This window comes from Poecilia formosa, unplaced genomic scaffold, assembly GCF_000485575.1.
Source record: "Poecilia formosa unplaced genomic scaffold, Poecilia_formosa-5.1.2 Scaffold66, whole genome shotgun sequence".
Classification (NCBI taxonomy): Eukaryota; Metazoa; Chordata; class Actinopteri; order Cyprinodontiformes; family Poeciliidae; genus Poecilia; species Poecilia formosa.
Genome location: NW_006800005.1, coordinates 761,734 through 781,343, shown reverse-complemented (window position 1 = coordinate 781,343; position 19,610 = coordinate 761,734). Strand labels below are relative to the sequence as shown.

The 19,610-nt window shown below is 40.3% G+C and overlaps 1 protein-coding gene across 1 annotated transcript; it reads right to left on the bottom strand.

Annotated features, from left to right (window-relative positions):
- On the bottom strand, positions 1 to 7,377 carry tbx22 (T-box transcription factor 22). The gene is made up of 7 exons (XM_016672776.1): positions 7,203 to 7,377; positions 6,020 to 6,121; positions 4,843 to 5,017; positions 3,068 to 3,232; positions 1,392 to 1,456; positions 1,021 to 1,106; positions 1 to 925 (listed from the first exon to the last, which is right to left on the bottom strand). Exons 1-7 carry the CDS (start codon positions 7,223 to 7,225, stop codon positions 396 to 398), a joined length of 1,146 nt encoding a protein of 381 aa, XP_016528262.1. The 5' UTR covers positions 7,226 to 7,377; the 3' UTR covers positions 1 to 395.
- Between the last annotated feature and the right edge of the window lie 12,233 nt (positions 7,378 to 19,610).

The following is a 19,610-nucleotide window of genomic DNA, read 5'->3' as shown; positions in this document are numbered from 1 at the left end:
TTTTTGACCAAAGTACAAAGTAAACTTTAATAGGTACTTCACCATGGTTATGTTAATGGCGACTGTGACAGTAAATGCCTGGGTTACCTGACATAACCCAGGCTCCTTTTGTCGATGCTCTTTGGTAACATTGTGTGAAGAAGTTGGCTTAAATAACTATAACCTCACAGAAAGACTGTGGAAAAAAAAAACAATCTACTTCCACCCTGAAGAGAAAAGTTTGTACATTTATTCCAACTTTGGAGGTTTTGGCTCAGGATCGACCAGCTTCAGGATCGGTTTTTGTGCTTGACCTTCCAACACATCGTTTTGAATCGTTCTTAAATACAAAGGTCCACCTCGCAGTCAGTCGCTTTTTCCCCATTTGGTTCTGCTTGGTCCTAAGAGTCCAGCTGTCAGAGGCAGTGGTTGGAGGTCTGCTGCCAGGCGGGGTGCCGCAGCAGGCAGTCTGTCGTGTCTTCGCTCAGTTTGCCGTGTCTAGAAATAGCCGTGAGTTGGGGACTCAGGGGGAAGCTGTAGCTGTAAAGACAGTAGGGGGTCGTAGTGTCAGAGAGATGAGGCAGGAGGGATGATCCCGGTGGGCTCAGAGGGCTGTGGAGGGGGACGAGACACGGGGAGCTCCCGGGGGACCGGTGCAGACATGGATCCCTGCAGTGAAGGGGTTTCTTCCCCTGCAGCGCCGACAGAAGTGGCAGGTCCGCTAGCGGCGGAAGAGAAGGAAGGCCTTTCAGTCCGTCCGCTCCCAGGGAGGAGAAGACTCTGCCGGGCAGCGGAGAAATGGAGGGCGTTGCGGTGGACGCCTTCCCAAAGAGGGGCAGGGTGAGAGCGTGGAGAGCGGCGTCCGGGCAGGAGAACGGAAGAAGAGGTGAAGACGACGAGAGAGGGAGGAAGTTCTTCGCAGTGCCGCTCGGCGACAGGGAGCTTCCTGTCAACAGATGTCACGAACTGGAGTCACTCCGTTATGTGAGAAAGCGTGGGAAACTTCAGACAAGAAAACTAAACAGATTTTCAGATTAGTACCTTGGAGCTGGATGGAGAAAGGCTTAAAGTCCAAGCTCAGAGGGGCTCTCCAGGGGTATGACTCCAACAGGCCGTCCAAAACCCCCCTACACACACCCACGCACACACACACACACACACACACATATACACACAACTCCTGATTTACTGTGTAAACAGTAAAAATCCTTATGTAGGAATTCAAATGTTGATTCTGAAAGGTGTGAAATTCTGCACTACGCTGTTCAGATTTATTTGAAGGTTTTACATGGGTTCACATTTCAGTAGTTAAAACTGAAATTCCCTCCTGACTCGTTTAGCCAAATGCATGACGCTAACCGATCTGCAGAGTAAAAGCGTTGATGTTCTGTGTGTGGCGAGGTGTGCCGTACCTGTTCCGCCCTGGATCTCTGAAGCCTTTGGCGAACGGGTTCCTGTCGATCTTCAACTTGGTGATCTTGCCCAAAAGAGGAACAAATTTAGAGCGTCAGCTGGACATCTGTTAAGCTAACAATGAGCTCGGCTTCACGCGAGAGGGGAAAAGTGGCAGAACTCCCCTCCTTTCTGTTTGGATTTTATCAGCCCTGTCAAACACTGTTCAGACAGGAGTTTGTACCGTTTTATGCCCTGCTTTAACGGGCCGTGGGCCCCGGCAGCTGTAGCAGTCACATCTTGTTACTGAGCTTTTGTAATAATATGTTCCCTGATAGTAAAATGAGCCCTGATGAAAAGAGGTGGGAGCCCCCACAGGCGGCTCTGTTACCGAAGGAATGGCAGCGAGCGGCAGGGTCAGGTAGGCTGTGTGAAATACACACACCCTCTCTCTGAGGAGCATGAAAACAACACTGGATTTATGGTTTCACCGAGGCCACATGCCGTACTTAAACTTCACAAACTGGAGGTTCATTCATTCATATGTAACGTCAAACAGGATCACAGCTACTAACATGTTCACAACAAAGAGTAAACCTCTGCTTTCTGGTTATTTCTGGAGAAGACAACGCATGCCCTCAGTTTGACCTGAGTGCCCCGACCAGCTAGCATAGCATATGTAAGCTAACTACCACTAGGATGTGTGAAAAACAACAACTTTTGGTGTGGAAAGAGGTACTGAGAGAATTAGACTGAAACTCAGTTACGTTTGGTTTCTGTCAGGTGTTTAAAATAAATTTACGGGAAGAAGTTAAAGTAAATACTATACGCAGTCGGAGATAGGTTAGCTGTTCATACAGGCTGCTAACACAACGAGCTAGCGATTAGCAGGTGCTTGTCGTTTCACTCTTAGACTTTTTCGTCCTCTTCCTGTTTTAGTGCCAACTTGATGATTTCCCAGGTATATAAGAAACACATCTACCTCAGGCAGTCAATTCTCACCAAGGTAACATTTGTAAATATGGAGTGAATAACCTTTAGCAGCCAGCAGGAAGGCTAAACATTATCTTATTGCTACTCTGCTTGATGCTTCTAAGGTTTGGGAAGCTCTATTATGGAGCATTGATAGAGTCTGAAATGTTAGCAGTTTTTAAAACATTTAGAATTAAGGAAATGATCTTCAAGTAAATAGTCATGTTAATTCATATAGTTTTATTACCTATGTGGCTAATTGAAGATGCAAAAGTTTTAGGTTTTAGCTGATAGTTTTAAATGACTAATTCCTGTTTTGCAGTGTTTTCTCTCTTGCACAGTGTAGCGATACAGCTAATGACCACATGCAACTGGAAAACTTGAACTTATTTTCATGTTGTTCCTGTATTGTTTTAAATTGCAGCTCTTAAAGAAAAATCAGAATCAGCTTTAGGATGCTTTGTTAAAACTGCAGTTATTAAATCAACCACAAAGCTCTTGGGACTAATCATTTCTGAGCCCCAGAAAATCAGAAAAGCTGTGCATTACTGATGCTCTGTTTTATTTAGTTTAGTTTTCTTCTTCTTCTTCTGAACATGCAGTCAAACTGAAGCTCGCTTTTAATATGTTCAGAACAAAACGTTTCAAAGCAGCAGCTGGTATTCTCCAGACTGCTACAGAGTCGTCGTTGCTCTGTTTGACGTTGGTGTCAGTGAAGCGTCACCTGTTGGTTCTGGTAGGCTGTGACGGTGGTGAACTCCGTCTCTGGGAAGGAGAAGGTGTTCACCCCTTCGGCTGGCAGGGACTGGATCTGGGACAGGTCCATCCGAGGGTCGTGCTGGATGATGTGGACGCGGGGCTTGTATTTATGCATCGACTGAAGAATGATCTGCTGGCCGACAGAGGAAGACGTGTCCAGATTTGTTAAGTTAATATGACAAGGTGTTTTTGTCACTGGTTATTCACGCTGACATTTATAGATTTAACAGGAGAACACCTGAAAGTTATGGAAAAATCCCAAAAAGCTTTATCGCAACTTTTATTTTGTATGAGAGCGGGCGTTTAATTTGAAATTAAACATTATAAAAATCTAAACAATTGTAAAATAAAGGAAAACAGTGTAGTTTGTCTGATTACACTGATAAAAAAGAAAGCACAATATGAAAACTTAGTTATTCTACAGAACCAATAAAAATAAAAATATTAAAACACTTGGATTAGAATAAGTAAATCTAAATATAAAATACATAAGGGATTCAACTAAACAATTCGGATCCAAAACAAAAGAAAATGTTCAAAATTTGTTTTTAGCGCTCAGGTGTGTTGTAACTGTAGTTTAGTAATTTGTGAATTTGTTTGGAATAGACAAATTAAATCTGTTTTATTTGTTAAATCTCCTGTTTGAATTTAAGTTAAACAAAACTGCAAACATAAAAGTTAGTTCAACATCCAGAAAAAAAATTATTATTTTCATGTCAGCTGATGAAACTAAATTAAATATTTATAAAATGAACAGTCAGTTGGTTCTTTAATACTTTCTTTAACCCATAATGTGTTAAAAATGTACTAATTGTTTTGATTTAATATAAAAACCACTTTTTAACCACATTTGAACTCAACACAAGTCTTTCTGTTGGGAACATCATCCATTTTATTCCTGTTCATTTAAGTTTTTAAGAGATTAAAAACAGGGAACAAAACCAATGGTCCAGCAGTTAGTGTAATAAAAAAGACTTTAAGAAAATAGAATTAGATTTCCTTATGAAGTGGTTTTACATTTTCTAGCGTAAATATCGAATCACTGCCTCTTGTTTGTGTCCAAACCCTCCCGGTCTCCACATCTGTGCCGTTTCCACGTTTGGAGCCCAGAAGGATTTCCACTTCCTCGTCTCCTCATCAGTATCGGAGCCGGGAAAGGCGACGGTGATTTAAGGAGAGCTGGAGCTGTCAGCGCCTCTAAGAACTGACTCTGATGTCCAGCATGACTGACAAATATGAGGACATGCTACGCCTCAACATGTTACCAAAACAAAAACGCAAAAAGAAGAAATCTGCCTTCCATACACTGCAAAAACTAATCTAGGAGATGCTTAAATTTGAATGAAAAATACTGGTTGATTTTGTTGTCGCTGCTGTTTTGGTATCTGATCCTACCTAGACTTTAGGATCTAATCGTCTTCACTTGTGTTGTATTTTGAAAAACCACAGACACTCAATAAAATGTCACAGGATTTGTGGGAATTGCTAAAGTCCAACTTGCCAGGCAGAAAGTTGAACCCTGAGCCACCAATTTAACCAATTTGTGATTCTCTTTTAGCTGTAAAACTGAAACAAAGTTACTCAAAAGCAAAAAAATATATATACCCTTATAAAACATGAGTTTTAGTGGTTAAATTCAACTCGTTTTTTTTTTGTTTGTTTTGTTTGTTTTGTTTTCGTCCCAGATCGACAGGACAGCTGTGGACGAGGAAGAGGAAAGCGACCCCGGGGTCAACCTACATGTCCCTTGTCGTCCATCTCGTTGTTGGTGAGCTTGACCCGGTCGAAGCTGATCACCTGTCGCATCCACGTCTCCCCCGTACACGGCGAGTCCGGGTGAACGTAGAGGCGCGGAGAGATGCACGAGTGGTCCGTGTTCCCAGCCACCATCCATTGCGAGCTGTGGTACACGTACCTGCACAGAAAAAAAAAACAAAAAAACAAAAACGTCAGCAAGTTAAGGCCTAAAAGAAAAGCTACACTGTAAAAAAGGAATTTGGGAAAGTTTCATTTTCTATTTTACTTTAATTTTAACGACAGCTGATTTGTAACGTTAGCTGCTTTATTTAGGTGACAAATCGCACGAGAGCAAAGGAGAAGCCACTGACCTCACATCTGCTTCCAGCAGGAAAAGCCGACACGTTTCTCTGGGTTTTATTAGGAGTGAATGTTTCAACTTACTAAACGCTCTTCTGTCAGAAGAGGTGTGGTTTGAAGAATTTCACTTTTTATCCAGCTTCAGATATCAGCAACAGCACTTAAAAGTGAGGCCAAACATGCTGGCTACCACAACAAGATGTGTTAAAAAAAAGAAAAAAAAAAAGAAAAAAAGAGAGATGAATTTATGAAAGGGGATTTTTAGAGCAAAACGTAAACTCACTATCTAAGACCAGGTGAAATATAACCAGTCTGCTACATTTATGATCAGATTTATTATTGTTTTTGTTTTAATCACAAGCCAGCTGTTTAGTTTTTCTTTTTTGCATGGAGGTCAAACCTCATAAGAGAAACAGTGAAACTGTTTCTTTGCACTTATTAAACTGGTTTTTGTACATTAATATTTCCAATTGTGAGTGTTTTCCCCTCTTACTAATCAGGTGTATTTTTATATAAGCTTCATGAATGAATATATTTTTCATATTTTCTGCTGTGTCCAAAGTTTAAGCCAGCGTAAAACAGAACAGTTAGAACGACATTTATTTCAGCCAATAAAATAGATTTTATTTGGTTGAAAAAAAGAATCTTTTTTTTTTTTTTAATAGACTTACACTAATTTTATTAAGTACATTTATCACGTTTATTGGAGCCTTTTAGCTGTGAAGCTATAAACGGTTGCTAACTAAGATGCAGCCTCATATTAGAGCAAAAAGAAACAAAGCATGAGTTAAACCACGGCTTGTTTCGTGAGTCCACAAACCTGTAGCGCTTGGAGTCCACGGGCATGACGTCCATTGCCACGTAATACTGCTGGCAGGGGTCCAGGTTGCGCACTTTGACGCGCACAGAAGGAAACATTCTTCTAAAGACAAGCGCAAAAAAAAGGAGAAAAAAAGTATCAAATCAAATATCGCGATAATATTGACAATTTTACAAAACATTTTGGAAAATATTAAAATTCAATATAGTGTTACTTTTTATTATTATTTTTCCGAATATTTTTTTGGAATATACACCTCTGGAGAAAATTAACCCCATAGAAAACCTGCAACTAAATATTGATTTCTGAACTCTTCCCGAGTTAAAACATCTGTATTGTTGTTTCTAAATGAACATTAACTTGTTTTCTTTGCATGATCTGAGGACTGAAAGCGCTGCATCTTTTCCCTTATTTTAATCATTTCTCATTTTCTGCAAATTAATACTAAATTTTTGCTTGGAATTTCGGAGACATGTCAGTAGTTCATAGAATAAAAGAACAATCTTCATTTTACTCAAACATTTACCTATAAAACGTAAAAACGGAGAAACTGATCACTTTAAGTGGTCTTTATATATATATATATATATATATACACACACACACAAACAAACTTTGACCCACTTTCTGCACTTTTCTCCGTCTCCCAGTCACAATAAAACATGGAGGAGAGACGGAAATGTCTCCCAATATTCTAATTAGTTTCTGCTCCCGCCACAAACTGATAAGCCGCTCATTTGTTTGGAAAACCAGCAGTTTTCTTTACTCATCCCTGAACGGCCGCAGCGAGTTGAAAGGTCTATATTTCCGCCTGATAAACGCGCACCTGTGACCGCAGAGCAGTTAATGTAAATGCCGGAGCGATACGTGTTGCTGATAATGTCCACTTTTTAGTTCATGCGTAACTGACGGCGATAACGTGGACTGTTCATAGATGTTTATATGGGGCTGTTTTTTATTTTTTAGACAAAGCGTTGTCTGATTTAAACAGAAAAGTCCGGGGACGGTTTATTTTAATTCATCTGATCATAATCTGATGAAAACGTTTCGCTTGTCTACCAGATTAAACGTTTTTATCGGCTTTATTAATTCTGTATATTGAAGCAGCCAGTTGTGTTGAACTGTCACATCAGGTCTGTAAGTTTTTTTCTTTCCTTTTCTTTTTTTTTTCTTTTTTTTTTACCTGCCAGCTTTGGTGATGATCATCTCGGTTCCGATTTCATAGAACCTCTTCCACAGCTCGGAGCCCTGCAGCTCCGCCCGGACCTCTCTGTCCGGCCGGGAGTCGCTCTCCTCGGGCCCCGGGTCAGACTCCTCTGGCCCGCTCTGTCCCGGCGCGTCTCCAGGCCTCCATGAACCTGCTACAGTCATCTGGCTGGCGGTGTGTTCGGACAGGCCTGGAAAAATAACAAGGAAAAAAAATATATATATATAAAAAAAAGAAAACCATGTTTGAGTTATTTTGGGTGTTTTTAAAGGTTGTTATAGAAATATCGGGATGCTTTCTTAGGATAACTCCAGAACTAAAGCTCTATTTAACATGATGGACATATTTGCTTTTGAATTATATGTTTCACTAGCCAAGTAGGTTAGAAAACAAAATATATTATTTAAAAAAATGTTTTTCAAACTTCTTTCCTCCACTTTGCGTAAAACTTGCTGCATCCCCAGCTTTTTGCGGGTTCTCACCGCTGCTGATGCTCCTGCCGCCGGCAGCGTCTGCAGCCGCGCTTGACTCGTGCCTTTCGGACACTTTCATCCTCTTGGAGGGTTTCCCCACCAGCGCCTCCACGGAGAACGCGTGAGCCCGGGAGCTCAGGCCCTGCATCCCGGGCACCAAGGAGGAAAAAAAAAAAAAAAAAGCTGTGTGTAACCGGCCGAACTCCAAAGATTTATCCTTCCGGGTCCCGCTAGAAAAGGAGGCAGGATGGGGCACCAGAAGCGGCAGCGGCGCCTCAGGGAGTCCCTTCTGTCTCGCAGCGACGCCTGGACGCTGCGTAACGGATCCGGTGCGCTGCCATGTGTTCTCTGAGACGCGCGCTGCTCTTCGTCCAAAATCGCTGATTGTTGGCACGCCTCTCCACCTCGACACAAAACTCTCCCCACCTCCTTCACCCATGCCACGGTCTCCCCCCTTTTTTTTTCTTTTTTCTTTGCCTCTCTGCTTGTTCCTCTGGTCCCTCTGCGCGTCACGCAGAGGGAGGGAAGAGCGCAGCGCGCATCGCTCCACACAAACATACACTCGATCTTATAGTAAAAACTATTGTTAAAGTACGTTAAATGGTTGTTGAGGGCTTAGACGGTTTATTTTAAACATGTTGAAATCAGTGGTGGTCGATATGGATTTAAAGTTTTATCGTAATGTTTTGTGATAACGATAAAAATGAGAATAAGAACTATTTATTACTTCTGTTCAGCTATGACTGACATCAGCTAACATAAATACTGCTGCTGAAAAACCTGCACACGTACGATACGGTTCTTTAAGAAACTCCTAAAGATTCTTTACCATTTGTAAAATAAATCGCACTTTCCGATGACTAAATCTTTTTTAATTACTAAAATTATAAAAAAAATATTTAGTTATATGTTTCAAATTTATTGATAATTATTTATATGCCCATTAAACAAATATTGAGAGAAAAAAATCAGTAAAACTAACAATCCCAGTTTTTTTAATTGTAAAAAACAAAACGGTCCGTTGTTTTTATTATTTATTGTTATTGTGACCAGGATAAATCTGAATTATTATCATAAGAAATTTATCATGATAAATTATATAACAAATGCCCACTCTTACTAGAAATATGAAATTAAACAAGATAAAGCAAGCCAAGCAGCACATATCAGCACTACTACCGCTACAGTAGTAATAGTAGTAGCAGTAATAATAATAAATGTTCAAAATGGAAATGGGAAAAAGAAATCTTCCCAAATCAAGTTGTTGCTTTAAAATCAATCTCCAAAACCAGCGACATGGAGGATATTAATAAATATTTTTCATGCATGTACACAAATACATCTGCAGTAGGTAGCAAAAATCACACTCTCTGATTTCTTTTTTCACTTTTTCCCACATTTTCACAAACTTTAAGAATTTTATGGGAACAGATTGATTCAAAGCGCCTGCAAAGTTGAGATATGGAAGCAAAAGGATACATGAGTCTTTTACAAACAAAGATCTGAAAAGTGTGGCATGCATTTGGATTCGGCCCCACTCCCTCTGATAGCCCCCACTTTAACCGACTTCCTTCAGAAAAGTCCCAATTTGGAATATGATCCATCGTTTTGTAACGTACAGCTTTATGTTTGCACCTCAGTGGTTCGTTTCAGATTCAGACTGAGTGCGGCGCAACTTGAAACCTCGACCGACATGGCGAAGACAACGTTGATCGGATAAAGGGGCCCAGAGTTTCATGGTGTCTCTAGAGGAGCTGCAGTGAGCTCAGGTAGGAAGATCGGTTGACAGGAAAAATATCAGTCATGCGCTTCACAAATGTGACATCAGTGAAAGAAAGAAGAAAGTCAGTGATGAACAAAACAAGGAGGAACAAAAACATTCAAAGTTTTGGCCACATGAGACCAAAATGAACCTTTTGTCTGTCGGTCAGCTTACATCACGTCCTTACCCTGAAACATGGTGGTGGCAGGATCATGCTGTGGGAAAGCTTTTCTACAGTAGAGAGCTTCATCATAGTTGATGGGATAATTAATATGAATTAAAATAATCCTCTTAGAGACTGCAAAGGACTTGAGACTGGGGTCAAAGTTCACCTTCCAGCAGGACAATGACCCTAAAGACAACAGAGAGACAACTCAGTTCAACACATTTGAATTATTTTCTTTCTTTCTTTCCTTTTTCTTTCTTTCTTTCTTTCATTCTTTCTTTCTGTCTTTCTTTCTTTCTTTCTTTCTTTCTTTCTTTCTTTCTTTCTTCTTTAGATATAGGAATAATTCGGAAGCTCCTGAACTAAAGAGTTGTGATTTTCACAGATGTTGAATCTTATGAACACGTTCCTATTTCTAATCATTTTTCTGATACTTACAGAATTGTACTTAATGAGTTGGGAGATTAGTGTTAGTACATGGAAAGTCAATTTCTATGTTTGTCTTCCACTTTAGCAATCTTCATTTTGTTTGTAACATCAGTGAACGACTCACTGCTCCGACCCATTCATTCATTCATTCATTCATTCATTCATTCATTCATTCATTCATTCATTCATTCATTCTTTCTTTCTTTCTTTCTTTCTTTCTTTCTTTCTTTGGTTCGTTTTATGACAAATGGGTTATTTACGTCTCACTGACATAACAAAAATGATTATTATTGTTAGCTGAGGACGGAAGTTGTAGCTGATTTAGTTGCACATTACAGGAAATGCTTTTATTTGATTTGAGCTTCGTGTCATAAAAAGTTTGTCAAATAATGTCACTTTTGAATAAATCTGTAAATTTAGTCTCGAATAAAGGCGATTCGATTTGATGGTCTCTAGAGTTTGAGAAGTTTTTTTTTTCTTTCGTTTTCTCCTGAAAGGCACTGTTTTCTTTAAACAAGCCTTTCAGTATTCCCCGGGATCGCCTCTCCATATTCAGACAGCCGATATCTAAATAAAATGGGTTTTAAGAGTATTGGAAGGGAAACAAAGGGCCAAATATTTAAGTCTGCAAATTCAGGACATCTGGGGGGAAAGGGGGGAAATATCTCCGTGAAACTCGCTGCTTCTCTGTTGAACTTAACATTTCCCATATTAATTTGAAGGGTTTAGTTGAGGCCCTTTATGTAGGTGGGATCTTCTAGTTTCCTCTCTCTCTCTCTCTCTCTCTTTCTCTCCTCGGTCAGGCCGTGAGTCTGTCTGCTTCTCATAAACGCGCAGATCGGATGGAGATCTCGGGCCATAATGACAGCTCGGGATTATTACATTACAGCTCGACATGAAATAGATCCGCTTTACACAAATAAAATTGAGCGAGGGCTCTGTTTAAAATGGTTTTAATCACATGCTATAATTGCTCTGAGGAGAAAACAAATGAGGGCTGTGTTTACGGCACGCTCGGTTTGGTCGCTGATGGAAATCTCCCGACAACAGCCGGGAAATGGAGAGCTATGACCAACCCGAATCACATGTTGCTCTGTCGTCGGAACCTGGACGGGAGTCGGCTTTTCAGTCCTTCCCCAAAACGTCTCCGTCTCCCCTTCAGAGTTGGGGAGCTGAAGCGCACAACGGGATCAAAGCCTCCGAAACCTGCACGGCTGCAGAGCCGGACTTAAGTACAAGCGAACTTTGCCACTTTAGTCCTGGAACCAGAGATAGCGCTGGACATGATATGGTTCACCACCCAGGGGGGAAACAGGGAGGGAGGAGGGAATATAAGGACTCAAAAATAAAATGTTTTCTATTGCTTAGCTGCGATTGTTGCAGGGTATAATACTGATATTAGATCCAATTATTCTGATCATCTGCATTACTTTGATTTAAAATGTGGAAAAGATTTAATTAAATCCTTTGTCTGGAAGAGGGGTGAGTTAGCGCCATAACCGAAAGAGTCCACTAGGGGGACTAGTGAGCTCTTCTCTACACTCTACACAAGTGAAAGAGCAGTGACTTCATCTCGTGATCATTTTTTCTTCTCTTACAATTCTCCCCCTTAAATGGGCTAGCACAATGCATTGTGCCTGGTGTAAGCTAATGTAGCCTTGCTAATACCGATAACTAATTTGTAGTGTTGGGTTAAAGAGCTATTTTACCAGAAAGGTACATCTTTGGGGTGTCTCATTGTACTCAAATGTCAAAACAGATTTATAGGAGTTTTTATTTTGATATGTTGCTGGGGAGGCAAACTTTGAATTCAAAGACAAAAATCCTTAAATATTTTTGGAAAAATCTGGTGGTTTGACTGGATTGTATACTAATTTAAGCAACACAACAGAGGTGTCTATGTGAGAGTTATTAATGACCAAAAAGTGCATCAATGTACAAGCAGTAAGTTCATGCAGTCATATGTAAGAACCCCAGTTTATTTGATTTTACATTTGAAGAATTTGTAAAAAAAAAAAAAAAAAATGTATGTTTAAATTTAAAATTTATATATATATATATATATATATATATATATATATAATACATTTGAAAATCTAAAAAAGTACAAAAAAGTTTCTGAATTTCATATATAATTTTTTAAATGTATTTTCTCAATTTGTAAGAAAAACCTTTGCAACTTTAAAGTTAGCAGTCACATTTTAATGGTATTGAATTTGCTTTCTTTTGGTAGATCATTTCTTTTCATGAGTTAACTTGTGATCCAAACATTCCTTTCTCTCCCGCCTCCCCAACTCTCTAATCTGTCTGACCGTGGTGAAGTTCACTGAAAGTGGGCCCCTCAGTTTGGGGCCTCATGTAACTCTGTGCCGGCCCTGGCTCCAGGTCCTTATTCTGAGGTAAAACCTCCAGATTCTTTCCCTCCTCACAGGTATCTCAAATATATACAAATATTTTCCGTTCCGTCTTCAGCAGTCAGCTCATAGATCTTCCTCTCTCGATCAGTGGATGTCGGCAGCGTGATGATGGCTGTCCTGGTGGCCCAACAGGAAACGCCTTCCCCTCGTTGCTTTTCTGCTCCCTAATCCAGCGCAAATCTGAGTTTGTCCTGTTCGGGGATATTTGGCACACATGTTTCCTCTTATTAGGCCCAACACGAGCCCACGGCGGAAACGCGACACTCAAACCCAATTTGGTGAGATCCTCGGGTTTCCATTGAGGCGGAAGTCTGATGGGCGGCTGAAATTAGGAGCTCCTCCATCATTTCACGCCTCCAAGCCTGTCGACATGTTGCTGATTAATAATTAGCTCATTATTTGTTCACTGTTAAAGCCTTGAAGGTGGCCTTAAATGAAACGTACCGTCCATGAAGAACATTAAAACATTGACAACATGACACAACCATGCAATTTTTTATATCCCTATCAGTTACTGTTATATAGTTTAAATGGAAGAACTATTTGAAATGCCTGGGAATCTGTTAATATCATACTAATTATGTAAAAAAATTCAGTTCAGGATGACTTGCATGTTTTAGCCTTTCAAGGTCGTCATGATGCTAGAAAAAAAATCACAGAAAAAGCTTTCTTTTTGGGTCAGTTGGAGTAAATACTTTATATTTTGAACTAAAAATCAAATGTATGCCATTAATTTTGCCAGTGTAGATAAAATGCGTTCAACATCCTCACCTTGCAGCACTTTTTTTTATTTTTTAATATTCCCAACATTGAGCACAATGCAGAGATGTCAGACAGAAGCAATGTTCGATTTTGTGCCCCCCCTTGACAGAATGCTTCCCTGGGTGGGCAGCTGCAATGTTCGCATCAATAGAAAACACCACCAGGTGGTGAGTTTTCAAATCGCTTTTTTATTTAAAGACGTTGGCACGACTGTAAGTAAACTAGATTAAACAGATTTGATTATTATTATTATTATTATTATTATTATTATTAACCTTTATTTGACCAGGAAAATCCAATTGAGATTAAAAATCTGTTTTGTAAGAGAATTTGTTCATTGTGTCATGGAAATGATTCTTATAGATACATTTTAAAATCATTGGTCAGACAGATTCTTCATACATCCATTTGATGAACTAAATACAAATTAAAATACAAAAGCTGCTTTTTCTGTCTAATGTTTAAGTCAGTACCAAACTTGACAGATTTCTTTAAATTCATTTAGGTGAACTCGGGTTGAAAGTTGATATGATTGAATTTATTTTATTCAGGGGTTCCAGTTGAGGAAAACACTAGAAGTGTGTCTAAACATCTTTATTTCCATCAGTACATGAAGTTTATTTGTGCAGGACATTTCAGCAACGAGGCATTTCAAAGTGCTTTACATCATAGAAATGCAAAAATGAAAAATCACAGAAACACATCTGAAAAGCTACATTTTTCCAACTGTCATTAAACGTCAAAATATGAGTCAACGTTTCATTTATTATGGTTCAAAGACAACTCTAAACAGACTAAGGGTTTTTAGTCTTGATTTGAAGGAAGTCAGTCTTTCGGCTGTTTTGCAGTTTTTTGGACTGTTGTTCTAGACTTGTGGTGCGTAGAAGCTGAATGCTGAATTTTTGGTTCTGGCTCTGTTGACGTTAGTCGACCTAAACAAAATGTAGCAAACCATCACACCAATTTTATCAATTAAATTCTACCATCTTGTTTTATTAGTGTAATATCCATCTTTTTTTCTTTTTTAACCCTTACATAAAGAGTCATTTTTAAAAAAATATTTTTGGTTACAGTTGAAGCTGAAGAGTGTGCGCGTGTGCATCCGTGTGCGTGTGTGTGTGTTTGCAGCTGCAGAGCAGAGCCCAGAGAGTAATCACGAGCAGTTGCACGGCCATGCATCTCTGCGTATGCAGTATGAGAGCACACACTCTCCCAGCTGGCAGTGTTTGCGTGTTTATAAACAGGCCTGTCCGCCTGTATCTCAGCGCTGAATGGAAGTGACGGGGCCCCCTGATGGTTTGTTTTAAGTCGGGACCATGATGCTGAGCAGTGTGTGTTCTCTGTGTGTGTGCGTGTGTGTGTGTGTGTTAAAGGGTTATTCTAGGCACGGAGTGCTGGAGCGGATGCCCGCTCGCTGCCAAACGTCAAACTCCCTCCAACCTGCAGAGTGTGACGCGTGTGAAGGGTTTGAACGCAGAACGCTGTATGCACTTATTGTACGGCGGCTCTAATGGGACGGGAGCTCGCTGCGGGGAAAAGTGAAGGCTCACTTTAAACATGTACACTGCAAAAAAAGCACAAAATATTACCAAGCAATGTTGGTCTAGTTTCTTGAAATAAGCCAAAACTAACTCATAAGTAGCTTTTCAGCAAGAAATAGGAGCCTGTTTTGAGTCAACAATTCCTTAATAATGATGAAAAATTGCAAGTTTCATTGGCAAATTATTTCACTTATAACAAGACATTTTTCCCATATTATAAATGAAATAATCTGCCAATGAAGCTTATAATTTTTCATCAATATTAAGGAATTATTGACTCAAAACAAGCTCCTATTTCTTGCTGAGAAGCTGCTTATAAGTTAGTTTTGTCTTATTTCAAATGAACTAAGATATTTGAACAATAAACTAGACCAAAATTACTTGGTAATATTTTGTGTTTTTGCAGCGTACCAAATCTAGTTCCATACATTTCAAAACAATGTGTATCTGTGCTCACATTACTTGAGATAAAAAAATCCTGACTAAGGTTTGCTGTAGAAGAACAAAGCCAAGAGGTGAGTATTTCCTAACCTTGTGACAAATTCATTTGACCCTCAGATGTCATTGGCGGGATGGTGTGTGTGTGTGTGTGTGTGTGTGTGTGTGTGTGTGTGTGTGTGTGTGTGTGTGTGTGTGTGTGTGTGTGTGTGTGTGCGCGCGCGCGCGCGTGCATGTGTGTGTGTGAAGCATCGCGTCTGCTTAACCTCTGTTTTAAATTTGGCCCTTCTTCGTGGTGAAGGTCCACAGCGTCCCCTCTGCTGGCTGATTAGAGGTAGAAATTTTAGTTCAGTAGGAAAAATGTCTCTCTTCAGAGAACGTGAAGAAAAATCAGAAAGATGTTTCTAAACGTCAGTCAGCTGTCTAATTTTGATGCTAGAAGGAGTCCAAATGTTCTCCTCCAGGGACGTATCGGAGGATATTTTAGGGATACAGTTAAAAAAAAACAAATGAATAAAATAGTATATGAACGTGTATCATAAATGTCTCAACTAAAATCAACAGCTCCACAATTCTTACAGCAATTTCTCTAAACTTATAATTCCTGACACATATTTAATGGGTCATTTTGCAGTTCAAACTGTTCTTGAATTCATTTTTCCTTTTCGTCTCAATAAGTTGCCATAAAGAAGTTCAGTTCTTCTTTATCAATCAGTGATGTGGGCGAAACCAGAGTCCTGAGTTATTTAATTAAGACGGTGTGTTTTGGTCTTCATAAGTAAATTAAAGGAGAAGTATTACGTGTTTTCCAGGCACAAAGTGCCATTCTACAGCACAATAAAAGTAACTATGTTACATTCAGTTGTTATAAAAATACTGTATACATCAAATATGACTTAAAAGAAAATTGAGTTTGTAATTTAACACCTTGAAATTGGGCCTCTGTCTCTTTAAGAAGCTCCTGCTCGTTCTGAAGCTCCACCTTCAGGAAGTCATCACAACATGGCTCCTCTATTAACCCTTTAACAACGTTTTTATCAGCGTTGCTCTGAGAAGTAGCTCCTATAATGACCTCAGCAGATGTGCAGTTCCACCAGATGTTTGCTAATTGCTGCTGGCTAGTCTGGAGGACCTGATTGAGGGAGGGCTGCTCTGTAAGGCGGAAGCTCGAACACTGAAGCTCTGAGGGGGAGCTTCATCCTCAAAAGCAGCTCTTGGTCCACCCAGGTATTTACAGCTGAATGGTTGCCATGGAGATAAAAGGATTTCTCAGACATTCATGAAAGAATCAAAGCAACACTCCAGGTGTGTTTTTAATGAGGGAATAACTTTATAACATGATGCAAAGCTCAAAAACTTTTTTTATTTCAGTAAATAAAAACTTTTTCTCAATTTCAGTTTTTATTTGTATTAGTGTTAGTTAACTATTACAACCTTATGTGCTTTATTCTTTAATGAAATCGCGTGGAAATTGCACACAAGACGCACTCTGCTATAACCACATTAGCATAGCTTTTAGCTCCTGAGAAATTGAAATTAAAGGCCTCAAGTTTCGTGTAATTTTAGAGAAATGCAGAGGTTGAACTGCGCAGAATAAACATATTAAAAATAATAATAAATCAAAGTTCCTCCAGTGGTTTGGGTAAGACGGCCGGAGTTCCTCTTTGCTTCCTCGATGCTTTGCAGCTCCTCTGCTCTCCTCACTGGCTACATTTGGGATCCCGGGCATGACGCCTGGTACCGCCGCTCCCCCCCTTCGTCTCCCCGCTGCCCACAGTGTTGGAAGATTTAATGGCTCATGTGCCACGGCATCCAGCCTTCACCGGCTCCCGCTGCCTCAGCCTGATCGGCGGTAACGAGGGAAGAGGACGGGAGGGCAGAGAAACCAGGAGAAGAGAGGAAGATCTCTGCCAAGTCGCTGCCTCCCGCTCTCACCACAAGTGTGTTGTGAATTATCTCCTCCCTCCTCTTCCCTTTCCTTCCCTAAGCCTCCAGTTATCCCTTTGCTACTCACCCTCTTCCCATTAAACACATATAGATCTTCATCTGTCCACAAAGCTTCCGCGAGGCCAGCTGTAAATCCAGGGCTCGACACCACACCCATCTCACTTGTTTAGATAGCTAATTCTTTTCGATGAAAATGGCTTTTTTTTTTCTTTTTTTTTTCGGTCTCCCTCCTTCCTTCTCTGGTTGCCAGTAACTGTGTGGTTAATGTTGCGGTAAAAGGAAACAAAAACAGCCGTAATTGATAATGGGAGTCAGCCTCGGCATGTGGGGATCTCTCTCTCTCTCTCTCTCTCTCTCTCTCTCTCTCTCTGTCTCTCTCTCTCTCTCTTTTCCTCCGGGAAGCTCGAGCCAAGCCGGGGACGGTGATTGACCGGAGGCACCGGGGGATCCACCGGGAGGTGGGAACTGTTTTCACCCAGAAAGGATGGACAGGTTTTCAAAACTAATCCGAGGAGTGTTTGGTGTACTTTACCAATACTGTAATGAGTATATATATTTGGATTTTAAAAAGGCGCGAAATAATCCAATTTAAAGGGACAGTTCAAACTTTTAAAGTGAGGTTTAGCTAGGTTTAGCTAGCTAAAAGGATCTAAGTACCTGCAGTAGATAACTTTCTCTGCTTCTTCATTTAGTACACTGCAAAAACACATTTGGTTTCTAGTTAAAATATCTTGATACATTTGAAATAACTAACTTACAAGTAATTTTTTAGCACTTGTTTTAAGTCAATAATTCCTCAATATTGATGAAAAAGTCCTAGTTCCACTTATAGATAATTTCACCTATAACACGGGGAAAATGGGTTGTTATTAGTAAAATAATCTACCAGTCGAACTAGAACTTTTTCATCAATATTGAGGAATTATTTAACAAAGTTCCTAACTTGCTGAAAAGTTAGGATGACATCAGAGTCTCAAAAGGTCTAAAATAACAACAGGAAAATGTCCCTTCATTTAACTTGTACAGCCATCTCAACTAAATAACAATAATAGTAATATATAAAAGCTAAAAGAAAGCTAAAATGTTTAACACTATTTTATCAGTTTGTGTTTACATGTTATATTCTCAGGACTTTTGTACAGTGGAAGAATTTCGGTGGCGCACAGCCTCCAACCTCAACTTCCTGTGTAAATAATCTTTGCTTTATGTGTGTTTCGCCATGGAAACATGATCGCGCTGTAGTTTAAAGGTTTATTAAATATTGTTTGCATAAAGCTCCGTCATGTTTTTGCAGTAGCAGTTGTTTTAAGGTGGTTGAAGTCTTTTTATTTTTCTTAGTCATTAGCTTCAGCTTCCTGGAAAAATTTGGATTCATACTAAACAGAGTTTAGTATAAATTATGATGTTGTCCGCTTACATTTAAACCTCACTTCAGAAACTCTTAGCCATCCGTGTAAACGTGCGTCTCGCTGAGACTTGAAATGTGCTGTTTGCTCCGTTCAGAGCTGCTAACACGTACGGTTGGAGGAAATGATAATTGTTCGTAGGAAATTGATTGTTTTGCATGAAAACTTTGAGTCAGACTTGTCTGGATCGGTTTTTGTCACACTGGAAGTAATCACAGTGAGCAGATTTTTCAGAAGAAAAAAAAACAAAAATGTCAGAGCTGGACTACAGCGGAGGGTGATTATTTTTAGATTTTTTTTGATAAATGAGGGGTTTCAAGTATCTGAATGTGGTTGAAGCCAAGAAGAATGAAAATATGGAAGAAGAGGGGGGAAAAAATGGTTGGGGCAGTTGGTGAAAAATGTTTCTGGCAGAGCCACAAAAGCTTTTAAAACAACATGTGAAAAATCAGCAGTTCTTAACAGTTAGCTTGTCATTTTTATTTGCCTCTTCAGACGGTGGCAGCGGTCGCCTTTCAGGCTGTGCCAGCTCAGATTGGCTGCTGGCTGGAAGGCGCAGGCCTGGCCCCGGTTAGTGCTCTTATTATCATCACCACACACTGCAATTCACATGCCAATCACGGCTCGGAGCGGCGCGGGGCCGAGTGGGGGCTGAGGGGGGGAAGGGGCCGCCTGCTGGGACGATGTGGTGGGCGGGGTGGGGAGCATACACGCTGAACGCTTCCAGCAGGCCCTAATCGGACCTTTCACTCCCACGTCTTCTCAGAACAAGCCCGGTTATTGAGCGGGGGTGGAGGGATGATTGGCTCCACAGAGCCGGCTCGAAGTGCAAGCAGGAGTTCTGCGGTGGACGGGGCGGCTGCAACAATAGGCGTGACCTCTGAGGAAGGTCAAACCGTCAGCTTGGCTGGTGTGGCCTGGCTTGAGTTAGCTGGGATGGACAGGACAGGACAGGAGCAGAGAGGAAGTCGTGTTAATGCAGCAGGAATTCTGTGTTTTGAAGCCAAAAGTCACAGAGATGAAAAAAGCGAGTCTTAACTATA